The following is a 23,722-nucleotide window of genomic DNA, read 5'->3' as shown; positions in this document are numbered from 1 at the left end:
ATTCTATGCGTAATCGATCTATATAATGTACAGTATACGTTTCACTTTTTGTATTGAATTACTGACATAAATAAACTTTTCCATGATATTCTAATTTGTTCTAATTTCTGTGTAAATTCTCATTTGTCCAGGTCTATGGCAAAATTAATAATAATTAAGTCAACTGGACTTAGTTTTTGTATTGAAGACATTTCGTCCCTTTTGTTATTTGTGTCTTTATTCACTATGACATGTGGCCACATTTTTATTTGCAAAATAGTTTTATTTAATGACATGTTTTGTGATATACATCTTTTTTTTGCAAACAATTTTTTTTTATTGTTTTGAAATCTAAACAAGTACAGAAGTCAGACACCATTACAGGTGCACTGCAATCAATAACAAAAAAAACCTTGTGATTTTGCTCAACCGACATCTGCAGTTAAATGCACATTCGTAGGCTATATAACCTCTGAGGTTAAATGCATGATCACATACAGCGTTATAGTGTTGCAATGTTTCTTTTTATAGTGTTCTTTTTTCCATTGACTAAAAATAGTGACCAACCTCATCTCACCCCCCTGACACAACAGATGATATCAGTGATTTAGGTGCCATCAGAGGCCAGACAAAGTGGCCCTCACCCTCCAGACTGCATGGAGGGCCGCTGATAAAGACGATACATGAGCATGAAGGAGCTGTGGGGGGCCCATCGTGCCTTAGCGCATTAGAGCCAATCCCAGGGCCCGAGAACATTGGCCCTTTGTCCTGAGGCAGACTCATCACTCACACAACAGTCACTTCACCGGCACAGAGTCTCCTCGAAAAGCTCTTGGCTCCGCGGCTCCTGATAGAAACGGCCCTTGTCTCCCTAACCGTACCGGGGGCCACTTGATGGAAACTCTCCATCGAGAGCTATAGGTGAAACAATTTGTCTCGGCGCTGTCAGAGCCGCAGCAAAGACTCGCCGGGAGCCACAATCAGAGGACTTTCCTTTTACATCACAGAGACAAATCACAGCAAACACAAGTGCTGTCCTTTGGTTTCAGAGGAACTCAACAACAGCATCATTTCATAACGACACTGAAAGGATAAGAACTGCTGTTAGTTGGTCATATTCAGCAGAAATGGTTATTGATTATAAAGTTTTAAGCTATGTGGCCTTCACTGTCCACTGTTTTCAGAAAAAATAACTCTGAAACCGTCCTGTTTGGTGACCTTGACTGTTCATGGAAGTGGCATTTGAAATAAGAAAAAACTAATTCTGCTTCTTTGACCCTAACCCTATGATTAATTCTTGATTTTCAATTAAATGTTATCTCATTATTCCATCCACAGAACATCACTCACATTCAATAGTGTGTGAAAATGTTTTATCCAACTTTGAAGCTGTTTAATGAGACCCTGACCTGTGACCCCGATGGTATTTCAACTTCAGACAAACAAAACATTTCATTTCAACTGATTTATATTCCTGTGCATCACTGCTTTGAATACTAGAGGGCACCATCGCTCTCTTTTTTGTTGTTGTTGAGCCTCACATCTATTATGAATAGAGTGACACGACTGTGAAGTTTAGTAACTCACCTCCTCTGAGCTCCATCTTCTCCTCTCTGCGGCTGCACTGTAACTTCTGGGGTTGACTTCTCTTTCTGGGCTCTGCTGCTTCCTGCAATGAAGACGTGTGACACTGCACTGGAGTGGAAATAAAGTGGTGTTGGTGGTTGAAGCAGCAGCTGGTATCAGGTTGACCATTAAACCAATCAGATTTAGGATAATTATTGAAGCGGCACAGGCTTTTCCTGCAGGCTTGGTCTTATCCATATCCAATGTAATACATTTGATGGAATTTAATAGTCTCGTTTAGCTATTTAACTGTATTGATTACTGCAGAAAATAAACTAGATTAGATCCATTAAAGAGGTTCTGCTGCTGATTCATTTCAACTTTATTCAACATGCAGTTTCTGAGTTCTTGATCTCGCCGTCCTCTGTCGGTCCTGAGCCTGACACAACTCCCCTCCCACTGCAGAATAGATAATTTCCCCCTCATTTCCGATACACTTTGCCCACACAGTAAACAAAGCCGGTGAGTTGAGGTCCCTCATCAACTGAAGTATTTTCCACTGCCAGAGCCCTGATATGAGTGCGTTTGCATGCGCGTCATTAGAGCCAGGCAGAGGTGGGCCTTATTATTTTTAATAATCTCCTGTTTTTTGCTGCTTCTTAACCCCGGGAGATCTTCATTCAGCACTTCCCCTCTTCTCAGTCCTGACTCCTTCCACCACCTCCTCCACCTCCTCCTCCTCTGTGCTCAGTCCTGTTAATGATGCCTCATAGAGCACAGCCACTGCTGATAGACAACACATAAGTGAGATTCAGCTCCTTGTAACATCATTTTAACACCAAAGTCATCTAATATCACTGTGTTAATGATTTATCTCTTCTTTTTTTAATGTCTTTGCACAATGACAGTAAATTTCACTGCTGCCTGCAGGACCCGTGCAGTGGGAGCTGCTCTATTGTGTTTCTAACAATGCACTGCTGCATTGTGAGGCACATAATTGAAAACGGTTACTTGGAAACATTACTGTGGCCCTCACAAGTCAATCATGGGCTGTCGGCGACACTCGTCACAGCCACAGCTGGCCTGTTAAACTCTTTTTAAGGTTGTTAGGAATAATTACAGTAGCCCACAAGATAAGCAGTAGTTTAACATGCCGTGTGTGTGTGTTTTTCTGTCTGGCCCAGCAGCCATTGTAAAGCCGGTTGTAATGCAGAATGGATTAATCTGGACTCTGCTCATTCTGACAAAACCTTAATCTTCTGTTTCATATAGGGCTTTTATCAGGTTTCAGTGCAGGGGCCGGCGATGACGGCGTTCCAGCAACTTGAAATGCACACAGCGTACACCTGCACAGCGAGACCTTCCACTCTGTGGTATCGCACACAAGGCTAAAAGTTGCGGGGGGAGTAAACACTGCAAATGTAAGGTGCATGCATACTCACACAATGAACAAACTAATCAATAGATGAATAATTGAGTGACGGTAGCATGCTCCAAATGTGGATAATCCAATAAATCTGCATGGTTTCACACCGTCCTCTGTGTGAAGGTTAAAGACATGGAGGAAAGCATTTAGGCCCAAATAACCTCCCAGGGACCACCAGCAGTGGGGGGATTTCATTTCCCAGAGTCAAATCAAAGCTACCAAAAACTCACGCATTATGTGTTGAGGTGAATTCTAATACTAAGCTGTGTGTGGTTTTATCTTGGAGGGAGAAAGTGTAAACAGTGCAACATTTCATGTGTGGTTTCTCAATCAGCAGGGAGGCCCCATTGTTGGGAGTCGTTCAGCCTATGGGTAATACAAATGAATGCAAATGTACTTTTAGTCTAACTAAAACTCAAACTCATCCCCGAGCTCCCACCAAATCATAGCTTCCTTTCAAAGTAACTTTCTTGTAAATTACAGGTCTGCAAAAGTAAAAAAAAAAAAAAAAAGAAAGAAAGAAAGAAAGAAAAATCTTGTCACTAACTGGAAACACGACAGCTCTGTTTTTCTGCGACATTTATTTACATCACACATCAGCAGAACACAGCTTCACAGGAGACCAGTCAAAAAAACTGCCATGAACATTAATCAGATGGTCTGTCTCAGTCCTTCTGCCTCCGACGTCTATTATTAAACAAGTTCCAGAGTCTAAATCAATATATTAGTTTTGATATGAAAACATATAATCATAATGTGAAGTCAATAATCTGAAGAAAATCCTCAGTTAGTGCACTTTCTTGTCCCTTTACTTGTCCCTTTACAATCAGACCTACATCTCTGGCATTGAAATACATTTAGAGAATATCTGCACTGTTGTTGTCACTACATACTGTATGAATATAACACTGTACATATCGAAATATAATAATAATATTAATAAAAGCCTTAAAATAAAATGTCATGGTGCAATAAAGGAGGCAAATCACTCATTTAGGGGGAAATATAAAGGTGTACATTTCCTAATGCCCACCTTATTATGTTCAATTAGTTTTCATTAGCTTAGCCTATATCATAATTGCAGTATCTGGTCTACAGCAGTGGCTACATGCATCACCAGCTTTAATTTGGGTTTATGTTTGATTCTATAATATGATATAATATAAAGTTAAAGGGAAACTCAGCTAATTTCAGCCTGGAGAGAACTGAATTGTGCTTATAGTCTGTTTTTCTACTGGACTGTGACAGTATAAAACAGTTTTTTTTTTTTTATCAATTCACTGTACCAGGTGTTGACAGCTGGATATCTCATTTCACAAAGGGCTGTGTGGAATATTAATGCCTCTTTAGTATTTCTAATGAGCTGCCCATCGACTCGGCCAATTTTCTGATCAATGACAGATGAGCAGAAAGACTTATAGACTTTCCAAAAACCATTCCACCATCTTTCATATTCGCTGTAGTAAAGTGTCAATCAATACTGTACGGCAGTGGGAAAAATATGCATAAATATGGCAGGATGGGAAACTGCAAGGGATCTCAGAAACTCCTGAGTCAAAGTGCCCGAATCAAAGTGCCGTCTTCTTCATAACATATAGAAGAATAAGAGGAATAAGGAGAATATAGTGTAAGTTTAGTTTGGGATCACAGGGTCAGTTCTGTTGTAATCAAACTGGGAGAAAGAAAAATCTGAGCAATAACAGCAGCAGCAGCAGCAGCATCAACACAAAAATAAAAACACCAGCGCTGTATCAAACCATAAATCAAATAACGCCCACAAAGCAAAAGCTCGAAAACATTATTTTTCTACATTGAGCTCTATACCTGTACCGTTAACAGCATGTAATAACCAGAAAATAACTTCAGAGCAGGCTCTTCACAAAAAAAAACGCTCCACAGAAGAAAAAAGCAAAGAAATTGAGAGATGCCTCAGTGGCAGACTGGACGCTCCTTCCTCCACAACAGACTGGAAGTGTGATCACTGTGATTCCAGTCTGCACTTCATTCTCAGTGGTTACGCTGTTACATCGATCAGATTCACTGTTTTTGTCATGATGCCGGGAAGATACAAAGCCAGAGTGGCGTCCAAGTCGGCTCCTCCTCTATATCACAGTCAGTGGCTGCAGGGCCGGGCTCCATGGTGAACCTACAGTATAGGATGAGAACAGGAAGTGTTAATGTGTCCACTCGCTCTTTGATGCTGAATATTTATAGAAAATGAGGAGGTTTGGTTCATATTTAACCACATAGGAGCATGTCTGCCATTTCTTTACAGACCTGCCAGGGCCGTTGCTAGCGATTCTGGGCCCCCAGAGAAAACACTGAAGTGGGCCCCCTATGTATTTCTTTTTGTTTTTTTTCTTTCAATCAGGGGATTCTAAGTTAATACTTCTCTTTATGTCTTATGAAACTTTTGGTTTTCTTGTTTCTAATGTCATACCAGGCGTGTGAAAACATAGTGTAGCATTAGAGTAGGGTGAGCCTCCTGTATTGATTCAGTAAGGGACAGTGCATTTTATTTTTCAATACAGGACAAGCTTGTTTTGGGGGACTACTGTTGCTCCTGCATGTATTAAACCATTTTTTAAGAGAGGGCCGGGGGTTATTGCTTGGAAAATAAACCATATATCATAAATATTGCATGTTTTGTGGCTTTGTTTTGATGCTGATAGTATGAAAAATATTTTTAATCATAGAAACATTAGGCTAGTATACAACAGCCCTGGACAATCTTAAACTAAGCTGCCTAAAGATAAGAGAGGAAACATGTTGGGACCTTCTACGTCAGTGTGAGGAGCATCAGCGACACAGGGAGAGAAGCGAGGAGGAAGAGGAGGGGCCGGCCGGCGTGGAGGTTGGACATGGCCGCCGAGGGGACGGGCCGCTTCCTCTTGGGCCCGTTGCAGAGCGGGGTGTTGCAGCAGGTGATGCAGACCGAGTTCAGCCTCCCGGTGCAGAACTGCTGGTAGCCGGAGGAGGCGATGAGACACGCCCCGGAGGAGGCGCACGACTTTCGATAATGTATTCCTGCACAGAGGAAGAATGTTGCAAAAAATATATATAACGTCAGGCTGAGGGAACTCGTCGTGATTCATTTTCTGCTGCTGTAATTAGATTGCAGAAGATGTAACGTATGAGAGAGCATGCCTTTCCAGTGCTGCAGCGTTTTATGGCTCTTTCGGGTTACCGCACTATTGACTTTCTATCCGCTCTTATTAACTGATGTTTGTCAGTGCGCTATATGTTGCTACTACTATTTGTGTGCTTGTATGAAGAAAAGCAAACTCATATTCTGTAGTGCTGCAACTTTTTTTTTATTGCACTCCAGAGCCATGAGTCTCTTATCGGGTGTTATTTGTTCTGTGGTTCTGTGGTGTTGCTGCAGCGGCAGGACTTTTATCATTCACATAGAGGCCTTGTTGGGTTATTTATCTTGTGTTCTCCCTTTGTCTGTAAATGAAACGTCCCCTTACTGGAAAAGAAAAAGTTTTGATTAAATCAACGTCGTATAAATTCAATCCCCACGGGAACGGAAAGTTCCATTATCTGTGAATGCTTTTTTTATTGACAAAGGAACAGGAATATGTACAAGTGGACTTTTTTTTCCTTTAGTGTTGGTGGAAAACGTCCTACAAATAGAATCAGCGCTTTGTGACTCTGTTAAGGGTCTGAGCAGGTTCAAAGTCACCTTGACCAACACAAAGCTTGACCTTTAAGTATTCTTTAAACCTGAGGTAAATGTCTGAATGGATTGAATATGTAATGCTTCGGATATTTTAAGCTAAAGAACCTAAAGGTCAAAGGTCAAAAGACAGTTAATGATGTGTCCTGATAGCAGTGAGTGAGTGAGGTAACCAAACATGCAAAATGATGTTACATCAGAGCAGATACACACAGTGTTTAATCTGTTCCTTCCACTTTGTGGTTTTGGAAAAGGCTAAAAAAAGATGTGAGCGATCAGTCAGTTCTGCACCCTACGGGGCAGAACCGTTTTATTTACTGTACGACGGCGTAAAACTAATCTAATGTTGTGTCGGTGGCAGCTGAAGGAAATCTCCTCCTTGACAAATGAGCTGAAAGAAGTAGTTTAGTCAGATGCCACAACTCCCTCACATGAAAATGAGCTGGCTCCTATATATATATATATAGTGTATGACAGATTTACCCATGTTAGGTTGAAATAATATACACTTTGCTGCGTAGTCTATCCACACATCAGTCAATCAGTGCTTCTCTCTCTGTCTTTGAAGCTGAACAAAGGAACAAAATAACAGATAACAATGTCTATTACCCTTAAATCACAGCAGATTGTTTTGACCTACTCCGTCTTCTCTGCTCTTGCCAGTTAGTTAGACCCATGAGGAGCATTTTTACACGGGAGAAAAGGAGAGATAGTTGTGTGTTTCCTTGATGATAAGTTCACTTTCCTTAGTCTTTTTGTGTGAAAAATGTTTCTTTTACAGCTCATCCCGGTTGAGTAGTCAGTAAAAGTGTTAATTGTCTGCATACATCAAGAATACTGCAGGTGCTTAGTGGACTTACCCTCATTTGAATGGCAGGAAAATAAAACTTAATGCTCGGAGGTCAGTGCTGCCTTCGGTTTCCTCTCAAATTCCCAGACGGTCACCTTTCGTCTACAGATAAATATGAGCGCTGGCTCTCCACCTGGATACTTTTGGCCAACCTCAACTATAAATCTTCACTGACTCCGTCCTGGTGGAAAAAATCTGAAAACCTTGAAAGCCTACACCTGCATAATCCTCCAAAATTGCCCATTAATGATAGAAAATTAACATATAATAATGGTTTTCTTTCGCCAATGAAAAAACCCAAGGGTGAACAGCTGCAGCAGTTTTTTTGTTTTTTTGCCATCCATACACCTGCATTCTTACAATACCAACCTGCAGCATGTAGACTTTAAATGAACAGACAGCAGGAAACTCACCATCAGGTTTGACCAGCACCTCCTTCTGGCACATGTCCTGCACGTTGACGGTGCAGTTGACGATGTACTCTGGCGTGGAGCAGTCGTTGTGCTTCATCTCCTCACACTGGTAACACTGGATCTGAAGGGCATCTCCTGCATCGGGGAGGAGGAGGAGGGGCAGAAAGGCAATTTGATCACAACCCAGATGAGTATCTCAAAATTACCCCGGAGAAGCCGGAGGACTTTTCTGAGCTGTGATGACTAGAATATGTGAAGAGCATCAGTGTCATCAATATGTAGTGGAATATAGCACAAATAAACTGTAAAATGAAAGGACCTAGGATGGAGCCATGTGGTGCTCCTGTTATATCTCTCCAGGTTCAACACTTTATTGAATCTCTCCACTGTCTCTGTGTCCTTTCTTGACATTATTCTCCTTCTGTGCATCTTGGGAATATTAAGTATCTGTTCACAGTATTTCTTATTCCTCATATTTTTCTGCCTGTGTCCTCTCTTCTTTCTTTTTCTTCTTCTCGCAGTCCACACTTTTATAGATTCTGCTTTTGTCTGAGTTCCTTTGATGGTGTTTCAGCCTCAAACAAGGCTAATGGCGCTCCACCACAGCGAAGTGTCACCTTCTCTTTCTTCTGCACATTGATGTGAAATTACCAGCAGTAGGGCATGTAAGCAAGACCTTCACTGAGCCTGACTTTAGTGCTTTTCAGCTCTTTCTATTGCCAGTGTCACAAGTGTCAACGGAGAGGTTGTATACGACAAAAGAAAAAAAAAACACATAAAGCACTGAGTGATTTCTTTTGATTCCCCTTTAACCTGCGTGTTTTTGTAGATGATAAAACTCCATTTACAATATAAATCCACAGAGGGGAGACTTGATGTCCTCTGCCACTGCAGAGGCATTTGCGTGAATTCTCATCTCCTGAGGTGGTAAAAAAAATGTGAGTGCCTTGCTTGTAAAAGATAAAGTACAACACGACTTGCGGCTTTTTGGAAATGTTCATGTGATGCTTTCAAGGCTGCCGGGATGAGTATTTTGTTATTGCCTGAAGCCTCATTGTGATTCGGAGGATCTACTGTGCAGCAGACGGAGAGAGACATCTGCAGGAATCAGGCTATGACATCTCAGATGGAAAACATGCAAAGGCTTAGAGTCAGTGTTGTACTATCACTGTTGGTTAATACTGCAACACCTATAAGTGAAATGGAAATCATAGGTGAAGGTTAACTTGTAGAAAATATAGATTTGCTCAAGAAAGTGAATTTTTATATCACATAACTCAGTGTTAAGTAACACTCTGACTTCTACCAGCCAGTTTCAATCAGTTCCCCACATATATGACTTCCAGCATCACACAGGCATCCAGAGAGAACAACAAACATGCCTGCCCTTTCCTTCTTAACAATCCCATGCAGGCTATTCGTCCCCACTGGCAGATATTACTGGTGTAATCATTGAAATGGCACCAATCATTAATCTCAACTCCAACAGCGCCATCAAACACAACTGATAAAGGTCCACATATAACATCACAACCCCAGCTTAATTACTTTAAACCAAGCAAATGCGTGAAACTTCCATCCATCATGTGGAGGGAGACTCATGAAACTCATTTTGGGGTATATCTGTCACGCTGCAGGGCAAAACAACAACAAAAAAACAAAAAACAACCTCAGCTTATCACTTTTAGAAAATTGCTTTAAATCTATTTCTTAGCTCCGCCACAGAAAACAGAAGCTGATAGAGGAGAAATAAACCAATTCCTTTGCCACATTTTGTACGCAGGTGCAGGACGATTGCAAAAGCAATATCTTCTGAACACATTCCCATCGCCTGTGATCACTGCAGGAACCAAAAAAAGAAAAAAAGACTAAATAATATTGTAAAGAAAATAGGACACAGGTGCAACAGCAGCTCTGGAAACAGAATCCCATTTCCTAACATGAGCGCCGGCCACTTCACACAGAGCAATAGAGACACCACATCCAAAGTCAATTCACGCACCAGAGAAACAGGAGGAAGAAGCTAATAAATACGAATATTAACACTTTAGAGTGGTTTGGATCGCTGTTACTATCCCCCGTCTGTGCCAAAACAGCGCAGAGACTCCGGCGCGCTGCTCCTCACCAGTGCGTAAAGACATCACCAAATAACGCAGCAGCGATTGCGAATCAATGCCTGATCAAGTACGTATAGATGAATGAAATATAAACATTCAGGTCATGCAGAGAGAATTAGTCCCCCAGTTTTGTTTCTAAATGAAATGGCATCAAAATAAAGTTTTTTTGGAACAAGTGAAATGGTTTAAATATCGGTGCCACAGATGGATATCAACAAATTGACATTTCAGCTCTGTTGCGCATGAATGAGGAGATAATAAAGGTTTTATTTTAGCACAAATTTTCCTCTGATCCAGACTCCAAACTGTGGCAGCGCACAGTGACCGCACCTGCAACCCACCTGCGTCGAGAAGGACTCCGAGTAAAGTCGCAAAAACCAGAAGACGCATTCTCTCCCAAATGACGCTCGGCGGGGAAACATCCGACCGGACGGACTCGTTCAGACGCGGCGCCGCGGAGGAAAGCCGGACGCGGATCCGCTCATCCCGTCGGCTGCGCTGCTGAGACGAGAGCACGAACTCCGTGGTGAAGTGCGAGGGGGGGATCTGCTCCGGCGCAACTGGAGACGCATCCTGAGCGCAGGAATCATACGGAGAACCACGTGACGTGCTGCTCCACAGCCGTGTGTCCTCGTGCGCTGATGAGAAACAAATGATGGTAACGATCCTTGTGGAGGAGGCTCCAGCGCTTAGTGACTCCTGAACATTGTTCCTGCAGGAATTGCACCTTCATCAGTCATCAAAATCCTCCTAAAAGATTTAAGTTTGCAGGATCTACTTTATTTATTTCACAGAATTGATTGGTGACCTGTTCATTAACTTAATTAGTATTATAGTAGAGTCTTTAGAGGGCTTATTTGTTGACTATTTGAGTCATACTGGTTTCATGATTCATTTATTCTACATCGTCGCTCTTGTACAGTGTTTGTGTCACCACAGCCTTGGCATTTTATAAACCTCCTCTGCAGCCGGAGTCATGAATGGGCATCTCCTCTCAGCCTGTTGGACTCTTCCAGCTCTGTTGGCGGATTGATTTGTATATATTTTTTAAATTCTTTTCTGATTCTGATCATAAACACAAAAAGAAATCTTTGACTTTTACCACCATTTGGTTCTGCTGTCTTCAGATTTGCAAGGGTGATCGATGCGATGTATCGACGCAGAGAGGGAGCTCACTCGAGCGTGCGTAAACTAATTGCGTTTATTTGGAAGCACATAATTGCACATCAAGGGAGTAATAGTTACAAATCCCTGCGCTGCTGCTGCTGCTGCTGCGGTCGCCACACCGGCTCCGAGCCTCCGTCTCCCGCTGACAGACGGTGAGTGGGACGCGGTGATTACGCGCGACGTCCTTATTGCGCACGGAGAGATTTCGGGGGTTTCTCTCAAACCTTTATTTGCACATTCAAAGGACGGCTGGGCTGAATCACCCTGGTAATGCATTTATGCAACACACACAGACACACACCATGCAGCTCAGGATGAAATAGGAAATAGTTTCTCATATTTATTTAGGAAATAGTTACATAAAATATAGCATTAAAGTCTAGTGTAACAGACAAAATTGCACACAATAATAATAATAATAATAATAATAATAATAATAATAATAACAATAATATTAATAATAATTACCAAAGTAACACTGCTGGTAACCATTTCTCTTTACAAAGGAACCAGGAACATTTAAGGAGAGAGGTGAAGCATGACAATCACACTACAGTCTGACAGTACAAAATGTGGGTATAAATACTGGACATCTAGAAAAATACACAAGTCCTCTTCAGACTCTCTTCATACAATATTAACAGTTTCATAGAAAAATTGAAACATAGTCGGCTCTGTTGATTAGCACCAGCTGGTCAAATTCCAGAGAGAAATTTGGCATAACATCAGCCTAAAGTTCAAATATGTCTTTAAAATAAAGTGATAAAATATTTTAGGATTAGCTCTTATTGATCAAAATAAAGACTTTTTTTTAATTCAAAAACAAGAACCCCTAATGAATTCCTTAACAAAAGACACATGCCATTTTCAAACAGCAGACTTAAAACCTTGGTTGAATGATTGGCAAACAATTTACATCTTTCTTTTTTTGTTGTTTTTTGTTTATTTTTTCCCGTTTGCATATATCAATCAGCAATGCCCATTCTGATATTAACTTATAGCAATTTTTATATACAACATAATGTACAACTAGGAAAGGAAAACTGAGGTTTGGAGAGTTCAGGTTTGCTGTGCTACATGAGAGAGTGAACCAGACCAGAGTGGATTGTGGAGTTTAGTTTAAAGGAAGTTCAAAAAAAAAAAGAAAAAAAAAAGGAAAAGACGACTGAGTGTTATTTGTGTTTGTCAGCGTTTTCCTGTTGGCTGTATCTGAAGTCGTACAATCTACATTAGTCCAGTATGTTCCCTGAGCTACCAACAATGACACTGCGTGCGTTCAAGCCAAGAAAGTTGGTCGTTTTGCGGTACCGGCGCATCCGTCGGACACTGAAACAGCGTTACATTAGTTCATGTACCACGGAGAAACACGATGCGCTGAGATAATCTACTGTTAGCTGAGTGTCTGCTCTGTCACCCACACACACAACACAACAACAACAAAAAAGATTTAAAATGAACTGAAACTGTTGTTGTGATGTTGGAAAAACATTTCGCTCCAGCAGACGAGAGATGAAGCAGGTGTGTTATTATGGGCTGTGATTCCACATGGGTAAGTTTTTTGGGCAACTTCAATGGGCAACGTACTTAGCAGCAAAACATAAAAGGAACCCTTAGGTTGTAATCTAGTTTCCTAGGCAACAGGGAAGCAAATTGAAAACAACATTTTTGTTGCATTCATACGCCGATGTTGCCTCGCCATCAGTGCCGCTCCGTGAAGACCCCCTGCTTTGTCACTGCTTGGATAATCGCTATTAAATTCACTTTACACTCCTTACAAACTTTGTACAGTATTTGTTACAGTGCAATGATAAGAAGTTCCCCGGCACCGGGGGGAGAGACAAAGACAAATTGCAATGAGACAACGTCGTATATTGCTGTCCGGTCCACCACACCCAGAGTCAAACTGTCAACAGTCCTGGTTTGGTGTTTGGGTTGAGGCTTCGTCCTCGTGTCCTCTAAGTGCTTCGTGTTGTGTGTAGAGAGGGGCGGGGCTCCTGGTGATGGGGCGGGGCTCCAGGCAGGAATCAGTGAGTCCGGTCCAGGCTGCAGGGAATCCACTCCGCAGGCCGAGTGCGGCCCTCGCCATCCCAACAGGCAACGCATGGAATTTAGAGAAGAAGAACCAAACTGAGAACAGCAGGAGGTGTCCAGATGTCAGAGTGGCTGCAAAACCAGACTCAGGACGTGGACTAGGTTTCCTCCACTACAGCCCTGCCCCCCCTCCCCCTCCCTGTCTCTCTGCCCTACACGTCGTTGGAGCCCTGGCTGGTGCAGGAGGAGAAGCTGTCGTACAGGGAGTCGCTCAGGGAGCCCACCGGGTCGGCCCCCGGCCTGCTGGAGAAGCTGGACGAGGACGGCTCGTCCACCTTGCAGCAGTCCTCCGAGCTCTTCCCCGCGTCGGCGTGGACGTCGCCTCTGCGGCCGCCTAAGCCCGAGTCCGGGTAGAGGCCGCTGCCGCAGCTGGAGCTGCTGTGATTCAGCTTGTTGAGGGACTCCAGGGAGAAGTCGAGGGAGCCCGGCTGGTTCACGCCGACGGCCGTTTTCTCCGGGGAAATCTCCTTCTGCAGAGAAAAAAAAGGAAACAGAGATCAACAGAAAGCACAAAACGTGTCCATTCAACATGATTTGATGCGTCTTGATTGATCTTGACATATGCTGCACTTTACTTATGAAATAATAATGTAACATTAAGAGATAGAGTTGTTTTTGAGGAAAATGCAGCTGGAAATACATTCCAGACATGGCTGCTGGGCGGAGAGATTTAAAATAGCGAAGTAGTAACAAAATTTGCTTCATGTGTCGTAATGTTACATAAATATTCATGATTATCTCATCGCGTGGTGAATGTGCAGGTCACAGCTTGTCCACCAGAGCGTTGTGGAGTTGTTGGATTGTGTATTTGATGAGTTTGATCATCTCCATTGTGTTCACTGAGCAGCTCACGTCTCTTCTCCGCGGATCTCAAAACAACATGCACTGATAATTAAAGGTAATGAACCTACTGTTGTGATTATCATAGCAGTAGGTTCATTTACCAAAATGTTGAACTATCCCTTTACAGTAAATAGAGTGTTTCCACTTCTGCTGCTATGACAGATGCATAACAGACACCAAGCACAGCAGTTAGGCGATGCGAGGTGATGAGACCGACAGCGCTTCAGTGCATGACACTGATCTAGGACCAAATGTTTCTCTCAGGTCTTGCTAGATGTGCATCTTTGGGCACCTGGGCACCACCAGCCCTCCTCCTCCTCCTCCTCCTCCTCCTCCTCCTCCTCCTCCTTCACTCCTCTTGTTATTTTAGCTAGAATGTGACAGGCTGCTTTACAGATTAGCATAATCAGGAAGGTGTTACTCCAGGGAAAGCTGCTGTCTGTTAAAACGGCTTCAACTAGCAGGGGACGTTTCATCCTGAACACGCTGGTGACTCCTCCGCTGACATGTGTTGAGGAGCTGTAGCTGTTTAGACGCTATTAGAAGTGAAAAACGATACTATTGTGGGTCTCGTCGTATCAAAGATCTAGATTTTTGCACTCATGACTTCATGCCGTGTCACTGCTAATGAAACAATAACAAGCGCCGACCTAAAAATAGTTGCTTGTTGTTTATGTCGCGCCAGCTCTTTAAGATTCCTCCACAACTTGTACTGTAAGCCTTGAAGGGCACTTCAGGGAACTTGTTACTGCGGCGATCAGCATCAAAACTCCTCCTCAGAGCCTGTAAACAGCAATTCCAGGCTTGCAGCAGAGCAGCTATCTGCACAGGTTGGTTTTTTTTTTTTTTGCATGGGTAAGTACACAGAGGAATAGCTGCAGGGTTGGTGCTACCTCCAGGGATGCTCAGACTCTGGACCATTTAGCGTTTTTGCTGCAGGGTGCATCTCCCCTCAGACATAATCCCACATCTACTCCACACAACAGGCATGAACACATAAACACGCCTGCATCGGGAACAGTTAAAACTTCCACATGTGGGTAATGGAGCCCACCGGCGTTCTTTGATCTTAAAAAGTTGCCAAGTTCCTCCAGTCGCTGACTGACCTCATGGTCAAATTACTAATGTGGTTTTGACAAATTTGGTCCCAAACATGTTGAGTTTCTTCATGGAAACACGTGCTTTGAGTTTCCTGAAACAATAAACCGTCTGTCTGTTGTTGTAAAATAAAATATTATCTGTGTCCTGCAATATTCTGTTGGTCTGGTTCATTGCAGACATCTGCGTAAATGTGCTGTTTTCCACAATTCCTTGTGACCGGAGGGAGTTTTTGCATCCTGCTGTATGTCAGGCTGCAGAGACTTTAAAAAACAACAACAATAGTGACGGTTGTTTCCTCCCGGGCCTGAAGCCTGGTTGGTTTCCTCTCCTACCAGCCGGCTAATTGCATTCACCTGTCCTCCCAGGTGAGAGCGATTGTGTTGAGGGGCTGGAATGAAACCAGCAGGACTCTCGGTCCATAGAGCTCAATGTGACAACTGTAGGCACTTAACAATAAAAAATAAAACAGCTCTGTCTCTTAAGTGCATCGATTTCTGTTTAATTTCTGCTTTTATCAGAGGAACATCGAAAAAAATTAGATTTTTTTTCTTGCAAAACACCGAGAAATGATTTATTTAAATTTGTGTGCAAGTATAACAGAGGATTTCTACTTTGCATTATTTAACTCTCTTTAAAACTTCAGAGGTCGAGCTCGAGTGCGTCGAAAAAAATAGCAAATCATGTCAAAATGCGATGTTTTATTTGGATGCCGCATCAACCTTGCACCCTAAAATCCCATCAAGACCCATTAATGTGCACTGATGTGAACTTTCTGCAAACCTAATGAATGTGCAAAGAAGACAGCCGGTTAAAGGAAAACGTTGCCTTAAGGTTGAGATGTGGCTCACATGTGATGTGAAATGTTGAGCAGGCGTGCAGGTTCAGTGCAAATTAAGTACAGGTGCTGAATGCAGATTAGACTTGTTGGGTTTTAGTTTCACTCCCACATGCTGTTATTCATACCATCGCAACTTTTATATCATCGTCAGCCATAAAACTTGTTGTTTTACGGCCGGAGGGAATGAAAGAGAGCGTGACGTGATGGGGATGGGTGATTACTGCGGGCCCTGTGACAGTGAAAAACAGACTCTCTCCTCTTGTGTCTCCTATTCGGTCAGAAAACAAGAGGAAAAGAGAGGTGGGATGGCTGTGTTATCGCTGATTGGATTTGATTTTGGAGGGGGAACGCAATTACGGGCGGATCGAAGCTTCCCGGCGCAGGTCTCTGTACCACCTGCGAGCGCAGACACAATGATGGCTGCATGCAGGACCGAGGGGCTGCGGGCCGGGCGGACGTCTCGGTGAGAGCCTTCCCTATTGAAAACACGAAACGCTCAGGCGGCAATTGGTTCTGCATCGCATGTCGGTGATGGGATGTCTAAACTTGAATTCAGTCGACCGGTTCCCCCACAAAAGGCTCTTTTATTGTGACTCGAGTCAGACATGTTTCTCTTTCTCTCCCGCTGTTTTGTATTTTTCTGTTCTTGACTTGTATACATGGTTTTTCATTCTTAGTGCTGGTGTCTGCCTTTTCAAAACACCTGCCTGTGCAGCTTGAATGTCAAAGAATTAGAATAATAACTTTTGCATCATGGAGAAAGAGGGAGAAGCTACGATGACACAGTCTACACCACGCTAACAAACAACCAGCAGGGGAATCTTACGTATTACATCTTTAATTTGTCTGCTCACATTCACTGTCGCAAGAGTCAGATGTGTGTGTGTTTGTTTGTGTGTGTGTGTGGTCTCTGACGTCATGATGATGCCAGTCTTGTCATCAGTAGCAGCTGTTTCTCACTTTCTATCTCCGGGTCTATTCCCTCTGACTCCAGGTTAGTTATGCTATCAATCTGACAGTGACGATGGCGGAGCGCATCTTTTCTGCTGCTGATATTTATTTGCACGCTGGTTTTGTCATAGTTTTGATTATCCGCTGGCCCCCGTTTCAAATTACACCTCAAGGAGACGCCGCGCATGCTGATTCAGGACCTGGGAATCTCCCTCACTTCAGTAATGCTTGCGCCCCGGCTTGTTTTAATGTTATTTTCCTGCAACAATTTCTCTCTCCTTCATGAAGACAAAGGACGGAGAGAGGGAGGGGAGGTGGAGAGTGAGCGGGAAAGGAATGAAGAAATGAGAAAAGTTAGTTTGGGGAAGGGAAAACAAATGCGAGGACAGAAGAAAAGTGTTTGGAACAAAAGCCGGAGAAGTCAAGTGCGAAGACGACGAGACATGTGCAGAAATAGAGAGAGACAAAACTGAAAGGGGAAGACAAGAGAAGACACGTGGGAGAAAAGAGAGAGTGAGAGGAAGGAGAGGATAGAGGGAGAGAGAGGGGCGGAGGCCGCCGTTAGCAGGGCTGTCAGGTGCTGTCAGGATGATGAATGGGAGGCCGGCGCGGGCTGTGAGGGCTCTGATGGGAGCCGCTGAGCTTTACATCACTCTCCTGAGTGTTTGTGAAAGGTTATTAAAGGCGCTTAAATCACCGGGCTCTGACACCGGCCCCCGCTACCGGCCACAAAACTTCCCACCAAACTGCCTGGCCGGTGACAACGTCTCCAGAGCCGCTCCTCTCTCTCTCTCTCTCTGTCTCTTCCCTCTGAGTCGCGACAGAAAGGGAAGCGGTCACTCGGGTGCGGACGTGGCGACGGCGAAGGGGGCGAGGAAGGTGACGGCACGCAGACGGATCGTCTCTTTCTGGAGAATAATGTAGGGTAAATGGGTTCAACAGCAGCCATCCATCATTACAGCTGCTCCACAGCTCTGACTGGGGCCAGGTGACTGGACAAAAAAACATTAACACCAACCCTGCAGGGAGAACTGTTACGTTTCAATATTTTTAGTAGAAATCTTCTCATCAAGGCTTCAAACTCTGAGCAATTATACAACTGTAAACATGGCAGTGGTTGGAGCTGAACTGTCCCACCGCATCCAATTAAATGACAGACAGGTTGGAGGATGGAGACAAACAGGGCTTTGTTTGTCCTTTCTCGTCTCTTGCATGCCCAGTTAATGGAGTTGTGTGCCTTCTCTCTCTCCGCCGGGAGTCGGGATCAGAAGCCGAGCTCTCTCACGCGAGTCCGGCTTTGCTTTTTCGTTAAGACGAACTCTGCCCTCATATCTTGAGTGACATCTTTTTGCTGGAGGTGGGACGGTCCGGTCGGCTGCAACGAACTCTGAGCTCAAGGACACGTCAGCTGACTCACTCTCTACTTGCAGCAAAACAAACCCCCCCTGCACCTGACTTCCACACATTTGTCATGTCCTTGTCAAATAATAGTAAAATAAGGTGTTTATACATGTGTAGAAGAAGTATTATGTAAATGTTTCACACATAGTTTAGACTTAGTCTTTGTGTTAAATTCCAAGGTGACACCAAAGGTCAAGCGCAGGATAAATCCGGCTCTTTCTCCCACCGCTCATGCGCGATTGTTTTTTAAACTTGTGTTGAGTCAGACACTTTTTTCTTTTTTTCCCTTCAGAATATGGATTTTTATGTCAGGCGTGTGTTGGGGCGGCAGCGGTGTAAGAGAGGAGTGTTTGGTTGTCCCCTGGAGCCCGGCCATGCAGCCTGGAGGCCATTTCATGGTCTCTGATCCTCATTTGTCATTCAGCAGCGTTAAATACTTGTAGGCAAATACTCGCTGACACGAGAGGGCGAGCCGATCGAAAGCAATTAGGCGGCTTTTTCTATGAAAATCGCCGAACAATTCCACCGGTGGAAAGGAAAGCGGATTGGTTCGCAGCTGTAGGACGGGATTTCAAAGGCAAAGTTGACATTGCGACTCTCTCTTTGACCACGTGGAAAGACTCCCTGCTGGGAATCTATGACACGCAGGAATGGTGAAAATTCAATTTATTCACCTTGGCGCCGGGGGAAGAAGAGAAATTATGCAATCCCTGTGACAGTGTGTGTCTCAATCCAGGGAAAGGAGTTCCACTGAGGGCAGGGGCTGTTTTTTTTTTTTCTTTAATATCATTTTTTATTCTCTCACACATCTACATGTGGAGGCCGCCTCGCTTTTTATTTCTTTTTTGAACGTGCCTCCATTGGGCGCCATGAAAAGAGAACTCTTGATTTATTCTTCAACAATCAACACAGGGTGTTATCTCCTTCAGACGGAAAACTGAGGTGAAACAATCAATAAAAGTCTGAGACTGAGAAAACAAAAGCTACAATATACAGCAGCAAGTTTCCCTCTTATTTCCAATAAATAGGAACTTCAGGGCAGAAATTAGCAGGAAGTTTAATGCGCAGCCTCCTGGAGTAACGGCCAATAAAACGCGTGATGAGGATCAGCAGCGCGCCAGTAAAGCATCTTTTACGAGTGAAAGCGATGAGCTGTGAACGACGAGCCGCTGTAATACTCACGCTGAGCCTGTCTCCTGCTTTGCCGTCCAGCGAGGACTCTTTGTGCAACAGGTTGTACTGGGAGATCCTCCTGCTGTCCTTCTCCAGGTGCGTGAACATGTCGTGTTGGTAGTAGTCCATGATGGACAGAGACTTCTCCACGCTGCTTCTTTTCAGGGTCTCCTCGTTCTGGTCCACTGTGGGTGGAGGAAAACGTCACAGCACAAGTTAAAGCAGAGAAAACAAACAAGAAGAAAGAAAAGATTGAAGCGGAAAAGGATTTTATTTGAACCAGACCTGAGTCACTCTTCTTGGTTCTGTGGACCAGGGTCCTCTGCGGCGAGCCCAACGTGCTTCCCGTCTCCTCCAGTTCGGTCTCGGTGTCGCTGCTGCTGCCCGAGTACGTGCACACTCGCAGGGCTCGCTCCTGTTCACAGTCACAGAAGCAGAGGCATCTTAGAAATACTCATATCTTTTTTAAAAAAAAACCACACCACAGCGAGGACTAAAGAACAGAGGCTGTGAACAACAAAACCCCCCAAAAAAATCAAACAAAAAAATCTTTGAATGCAGCTTTGTGTAAAATTCATTGGAGCGGTGCTTTGTTTTCCTGTAAATAATTCTTTTAGAAAGAATAACTTATCTCTTGCAAGGCTGCTCGAAAGATGCACTTGAAACATCCATACTTTTTTTTTTTTTTTGAGGCCTTGAGCATTCATATGTAGATGTAAATGTTTAGGAGAAACTGTGAGAATGTTCTGTGGAGATATACAGTAACGGATCTGAGTGAAGTAGGATGTAGCTGACGTACGCCGGGTATGTCGTAGTCCTTGGACTTCATCCTCCTCTCTGCGTCTTTCTCTTTGTCCTCTGTGGAGCTGAGGCTCCGCGGAGCGCCGAGACTCAGCCTCTTTGTCCTGATTGCGTCTATAAGTCAAAAGAGTCGAAAGAGAAATGAGTCAGTCAGTGTACAGTAAATAACAGATGGGCTGTCTCGTATTCACCACATGCGTATAGACGGCTGGCGAGGAGGAGGAGTGGGGGGGGGGGGGGGCATCATTTGAATTTCTCTTAAGTGACAATCTCTCTTTGGGCAGACAGGCTGATGAAACACAGGATGAGCACATCTCGCTCAGCCGTTCAACCGAAACCCATCTAACTGCCTCCACCACTGTTTTCTGCATATGTGAACGGAGCAGCTCAATATCCCAGATATCAAACGGTAATGGTGTCCACCCTGTGATTGTTCCCAGCCATGACTCCTGGCTTTCAGCTGCCTGTCCCTGAATGAGGAAGCAAAAGCCTTATTATCAGGCTGCCGACTGCTGTCTCGGACAGACGCTGCTCTAATTGACATTCAACTGCATCACAATAACACACTATTATTTTTTTCCCCCCATCTCCATCTGAGAAATAAATCTGCATCAAGATAATAAAACTCTTTCCACCTTCTTCCTCTGGCCTGTGAGGGAAGCAGACACTGTGACAGACTCCGGCTCTTTTCTGGCTTTGTGATTCTACATAATGAAGATACAAAGGGAAAAAGTAGTAAAATAAAGATTGGGCTCCTCAGTCGTTCCGCAGGGACGGCTCCGACAGGAAGAGCTGTGTGTGTGTGTGTGTGTGTTTGCACCGACAGCTGTGGCTCGAACTGCTGCCTCTGCAGTGCCACCGCAGCACTCAGGTGAAATAGATGCAGGCTAATGTCCTGTAAGCATGAATCCCTGGGTGTGATCGCTCATCCCTGTGTTGTTGTTGTTGCAGCTTTAATCAGCCATCTGATTGCATCTTATACCTCCGCCATTCCGCGTTGTGCGTCGCCGCCCCACGCCCGGGCAGAAGGCGCTTTACGATCTCTGGCTGCGCTGACGTGCTTAATTGCATTTGTTAGTTTCCTGAGGGTTGAGAGAGTGTGTGAGTTTCTATAAGGACGCGAGTGTGTAGCAGCCCAAGCCGAGTATCAGACGTCAGCGTGGATTTTCAGAATTAGCTGAACAAACAAGGCTCCTTAAATAACCCGAACATCTTCCTCCTGTCTGCTTGTCTGGAGACCTTCAGGGCTCTGGATGAGAATGTGCACAACAATATAAAGTACGGTGACATTCAATATTTCACTGACATCCTGAGAGCGAAAACAAGCTGTCTCAGGCTCTCAGGGCCCGCCGCGTGATAACTGAAGCTTTTACACACACACATATATTTTCCTCCACAGTCAGGACTGAGGGAACCACTTCAAAAAACAAAAGCGACGTTCGCCTTCAAACGCTGATGATCTTCCAGCGGGCTCAGAGTAAAACAAACCGGCCGCACCGAGGTATATCAGGATTCCCAGGAGCGCCGCGAAATAATAAAATGTTACATTTTATAAGACAGAGAATTAAATAGCTGTTTTTTTTCTGACAGATAAATCCTCAGCAATGTTTGAAAAGCTCAGAAGCTTATAGTTTACAGCTCCGACTGCTGTTTTGAAGATATGTCCTCGCGATCCTCAGAAGCTCATGTCTGGATTTCTACAGCAGTAAAGATGGTTTTCAGAAAGGACATTCCTCATCGCCCCATTTGAAGGACATGGACCGAACTTGAAGTTTTGTTAAAGTCTGTCCAAGCAAATTCCCATCAGTACCATAAATAGTAATGTTATGACTGTTTGTATAAATTACATTCAACCTTTACTCCCACACTGTACAGCCTACTCATGACTCAATACATAAGTTCAGTGATGCGGTCATTCAATAATATAATAATTACAATAATAATAATAACTTTCTTTAAATATGCATAAAGTGCTTTACTACGGAAGAGCATTAGGACCAACAATAGGTTTTATTTTTTAGATTCTGGGGGAAAAAAACTCAGAATTTCTGAGTTTTTATCTCAGAATCTTAAAAAAAAATCTCCATTGTTGGTCCTAATGCTCTTCTGTACTTTACAGATAAAACATGACAGAAAAAGAAGAAAAGAGGAAGAAAAACCTCATGTAAACCCCACAATCCAAAGTCCACAATAAGCAGCACTGTGCCCACAAAGACAGTGCAAAGTACAAATGAATTAACATATAAAGGTACAATACAAATGAATCTGTAGTAAGTAGTAGTAGTAAATGAATACAAAGATAGAAGTGCTCTTGTAAGGCAGATAAAATGTTAGAATTATTAAATAAAATCAGGAAATTGTTCGTTAAAATAGTAAAATGGAATTCTACTGACAGAAATTTGCTTGGACACACTTTAGTTATCAATACTTTTCAATACTGACACACATACACAGCCTCTCTTGACTCACCTGTGGTTGCTAATTTGGGCAGCCGGCTCTGGGCGTCCGGGGCGTCGGCGCTGCAGGTCACCGTGGGGTCGGACAGGGAGTGACCCATGCTGGCGGGGGCATGCAGACGGGTTTTTGGGAGGGAAGGCACTTTCACATCGGGGTGAGGGGGGTCTGGGTGAGAAGAGGGGGGCTCCGGGTCGAGCTCGGAGGAGCCGGCGGTCACCCCATCGGGGCTGGATTCGGATTTGGGGATGTGGCGACCGCTGGCTCGGGTGACGGAATCGGGGAGGGGGAAGGTGCCGATCCCGCTGTCCAGGGTTCTCATCTGACAGCCGGAGCCTAGAGTGACAGGGAGAGGAGTGTAACGTCTGGGAGAAGCAGGGAGACGACCACCGAGGGACACGGAGGAGAGGGGTTGGGGGTTCACATGCAGCGGAAGGGGTTGTGAGTAAAGAGCACGTCTGAGGCAGGTTTGGTAACACGTGGTCAGTAGGAGAAGAGAGAAGAAACAGCATTTTTATTCAATGTTGGAACATTTCTGGAAGAAAACTGATGTTGGTTCCTCCGACAGCTGCATCTTCTACATAACATAACAACCCTACAATTAACACCTGAACACACACAGTCGCTGAGTCGCAACCGGAGGAGTGCATGCTGGGTTGTAATCAGGGGGAAAGCCGGCGAGCAGCAACAGATGGACGTTGTTGTTTAGAGACCAGAGTTTGCAGATCCTTGACTGAGGCTGGAACAGATGGACGGCCGTTCATCACCGCCCAGGTCCCTGTAACTGTTACCGCTAACGACCCACAGTTACGTCGGCCTCTTATTAAGTGGGTTTCTAACTTTTTCACAAAGAGCAAAGTTGTAAAGTG

At 44.0% G+C, this 23,722-nt stretch overlaps 2 protein-coding genes across 8 annotated transcripts in view; both read right to left on the bottom strand.

Moving 5' to 3' along the window:
- Positions 1–4,874: 4,874 nt before the first annotated feature.
- On the bottom strand, positions 4,875–10,503 carry LOC146990646 (ly6/PLAUR domain-containing protein 1-like). Its single transcript, XM_085803174.1, has 4 exons — positions 10,375–10,503; positions 7,917–8,051; positions 5,748–5,998; positions 4,875–5,117 (listed from the first exon to the last, which is right to left on the bottom strand). Exons 1-3 carry the CDS (start codon positions 10,421–10,423, stop codon positions 5,751–5,753), a joined length of 432 nt encoding a protein of 143 aa, XP_085659300.1. The 5' UTR covers positions 10,424–10,503; the 3' UTR covers positions 4,875–5,117; positions 5,748–5,750.
- Positions 10,504–12,151: 1,648 nt separating this feature from the next.
- The window catches only part of LOC146990645 (nck-associated protein 5-like), a 120,639-nt gene continuing 109,068 nt past the window's right edge, over positions 12,152–23,722 (bottom strand). For 6 of the 7 annotated variants that reach the window (XM_085796551.1, XM_085796561.1, XM_085796569.1 and 3 more), the window contains 5 exons: positions 22,869–23,189; positions 20,398–20,513; positions 19,884–20,013; positions 19,608–19,783; positions 12,152–13,761 (listed from right to left, as the gene is read on the bottom strand). In XM_085796551.1, the coding sequence (XP_085652677.1) occupies positions 13,444–13,761; positions 19,608–19,783; positions 19,884–20,013; positions 20,398–20,513; positions 22,869–23,189 (1,061 nt within the window). In that variant the 3' untranslated portion in view covers positions 12,152–13,443. Of the gene's footprint in view, positions 13,762–19,607; positions 19,784–19,883; positions 20,014–20,397; positions 20,514–22,868; positions 23,312–23,722 lie in introns of those variants that run through there. The other variant, XM_085796604.1, reaches the window with a different exon arrangement.

Source organism: Trachurus japonicus, chromosome 2 (genome assembly GCF_045865225.1).
Source record: "Trachurus japonicus isolate A0001 chromosome 2, Traja_1.0".
In the NCBI taxonomy this organism is placed as follows: Eukaryota; Metazoa; Chordata; class Actinopteri; order Carangiformes; family Carangidae; genus Trachurus; species Trachurus japonicus.
This window is presented reverse-complemented; position numbering and strand designations above follow the sequence as displayed.

Coding starts and splice junctions, on each gene's coding strand:
- LOC146990646 (XM_085803174.1), bottom strand. CDS start 10,423: ATGCGTCTTCTGGTTTTTGCGACTTTACTCGGAGTCCTTCTCGACGCA. Junction 8,052..10,374: donor CGGAGTCCTTCTCGACGCAG/GTGGGTTGCAGG, acceptor TCCCCGATGCAG/GAGATGCCCTTCAGATCCAG. Junction 5,999..7,916: donor GGTGCTGGTCAAACCTGATG/GTGAGTTTCCTG, acceptor TCCTCTGTGCAG/GAATACATTATCGAAAGTCG.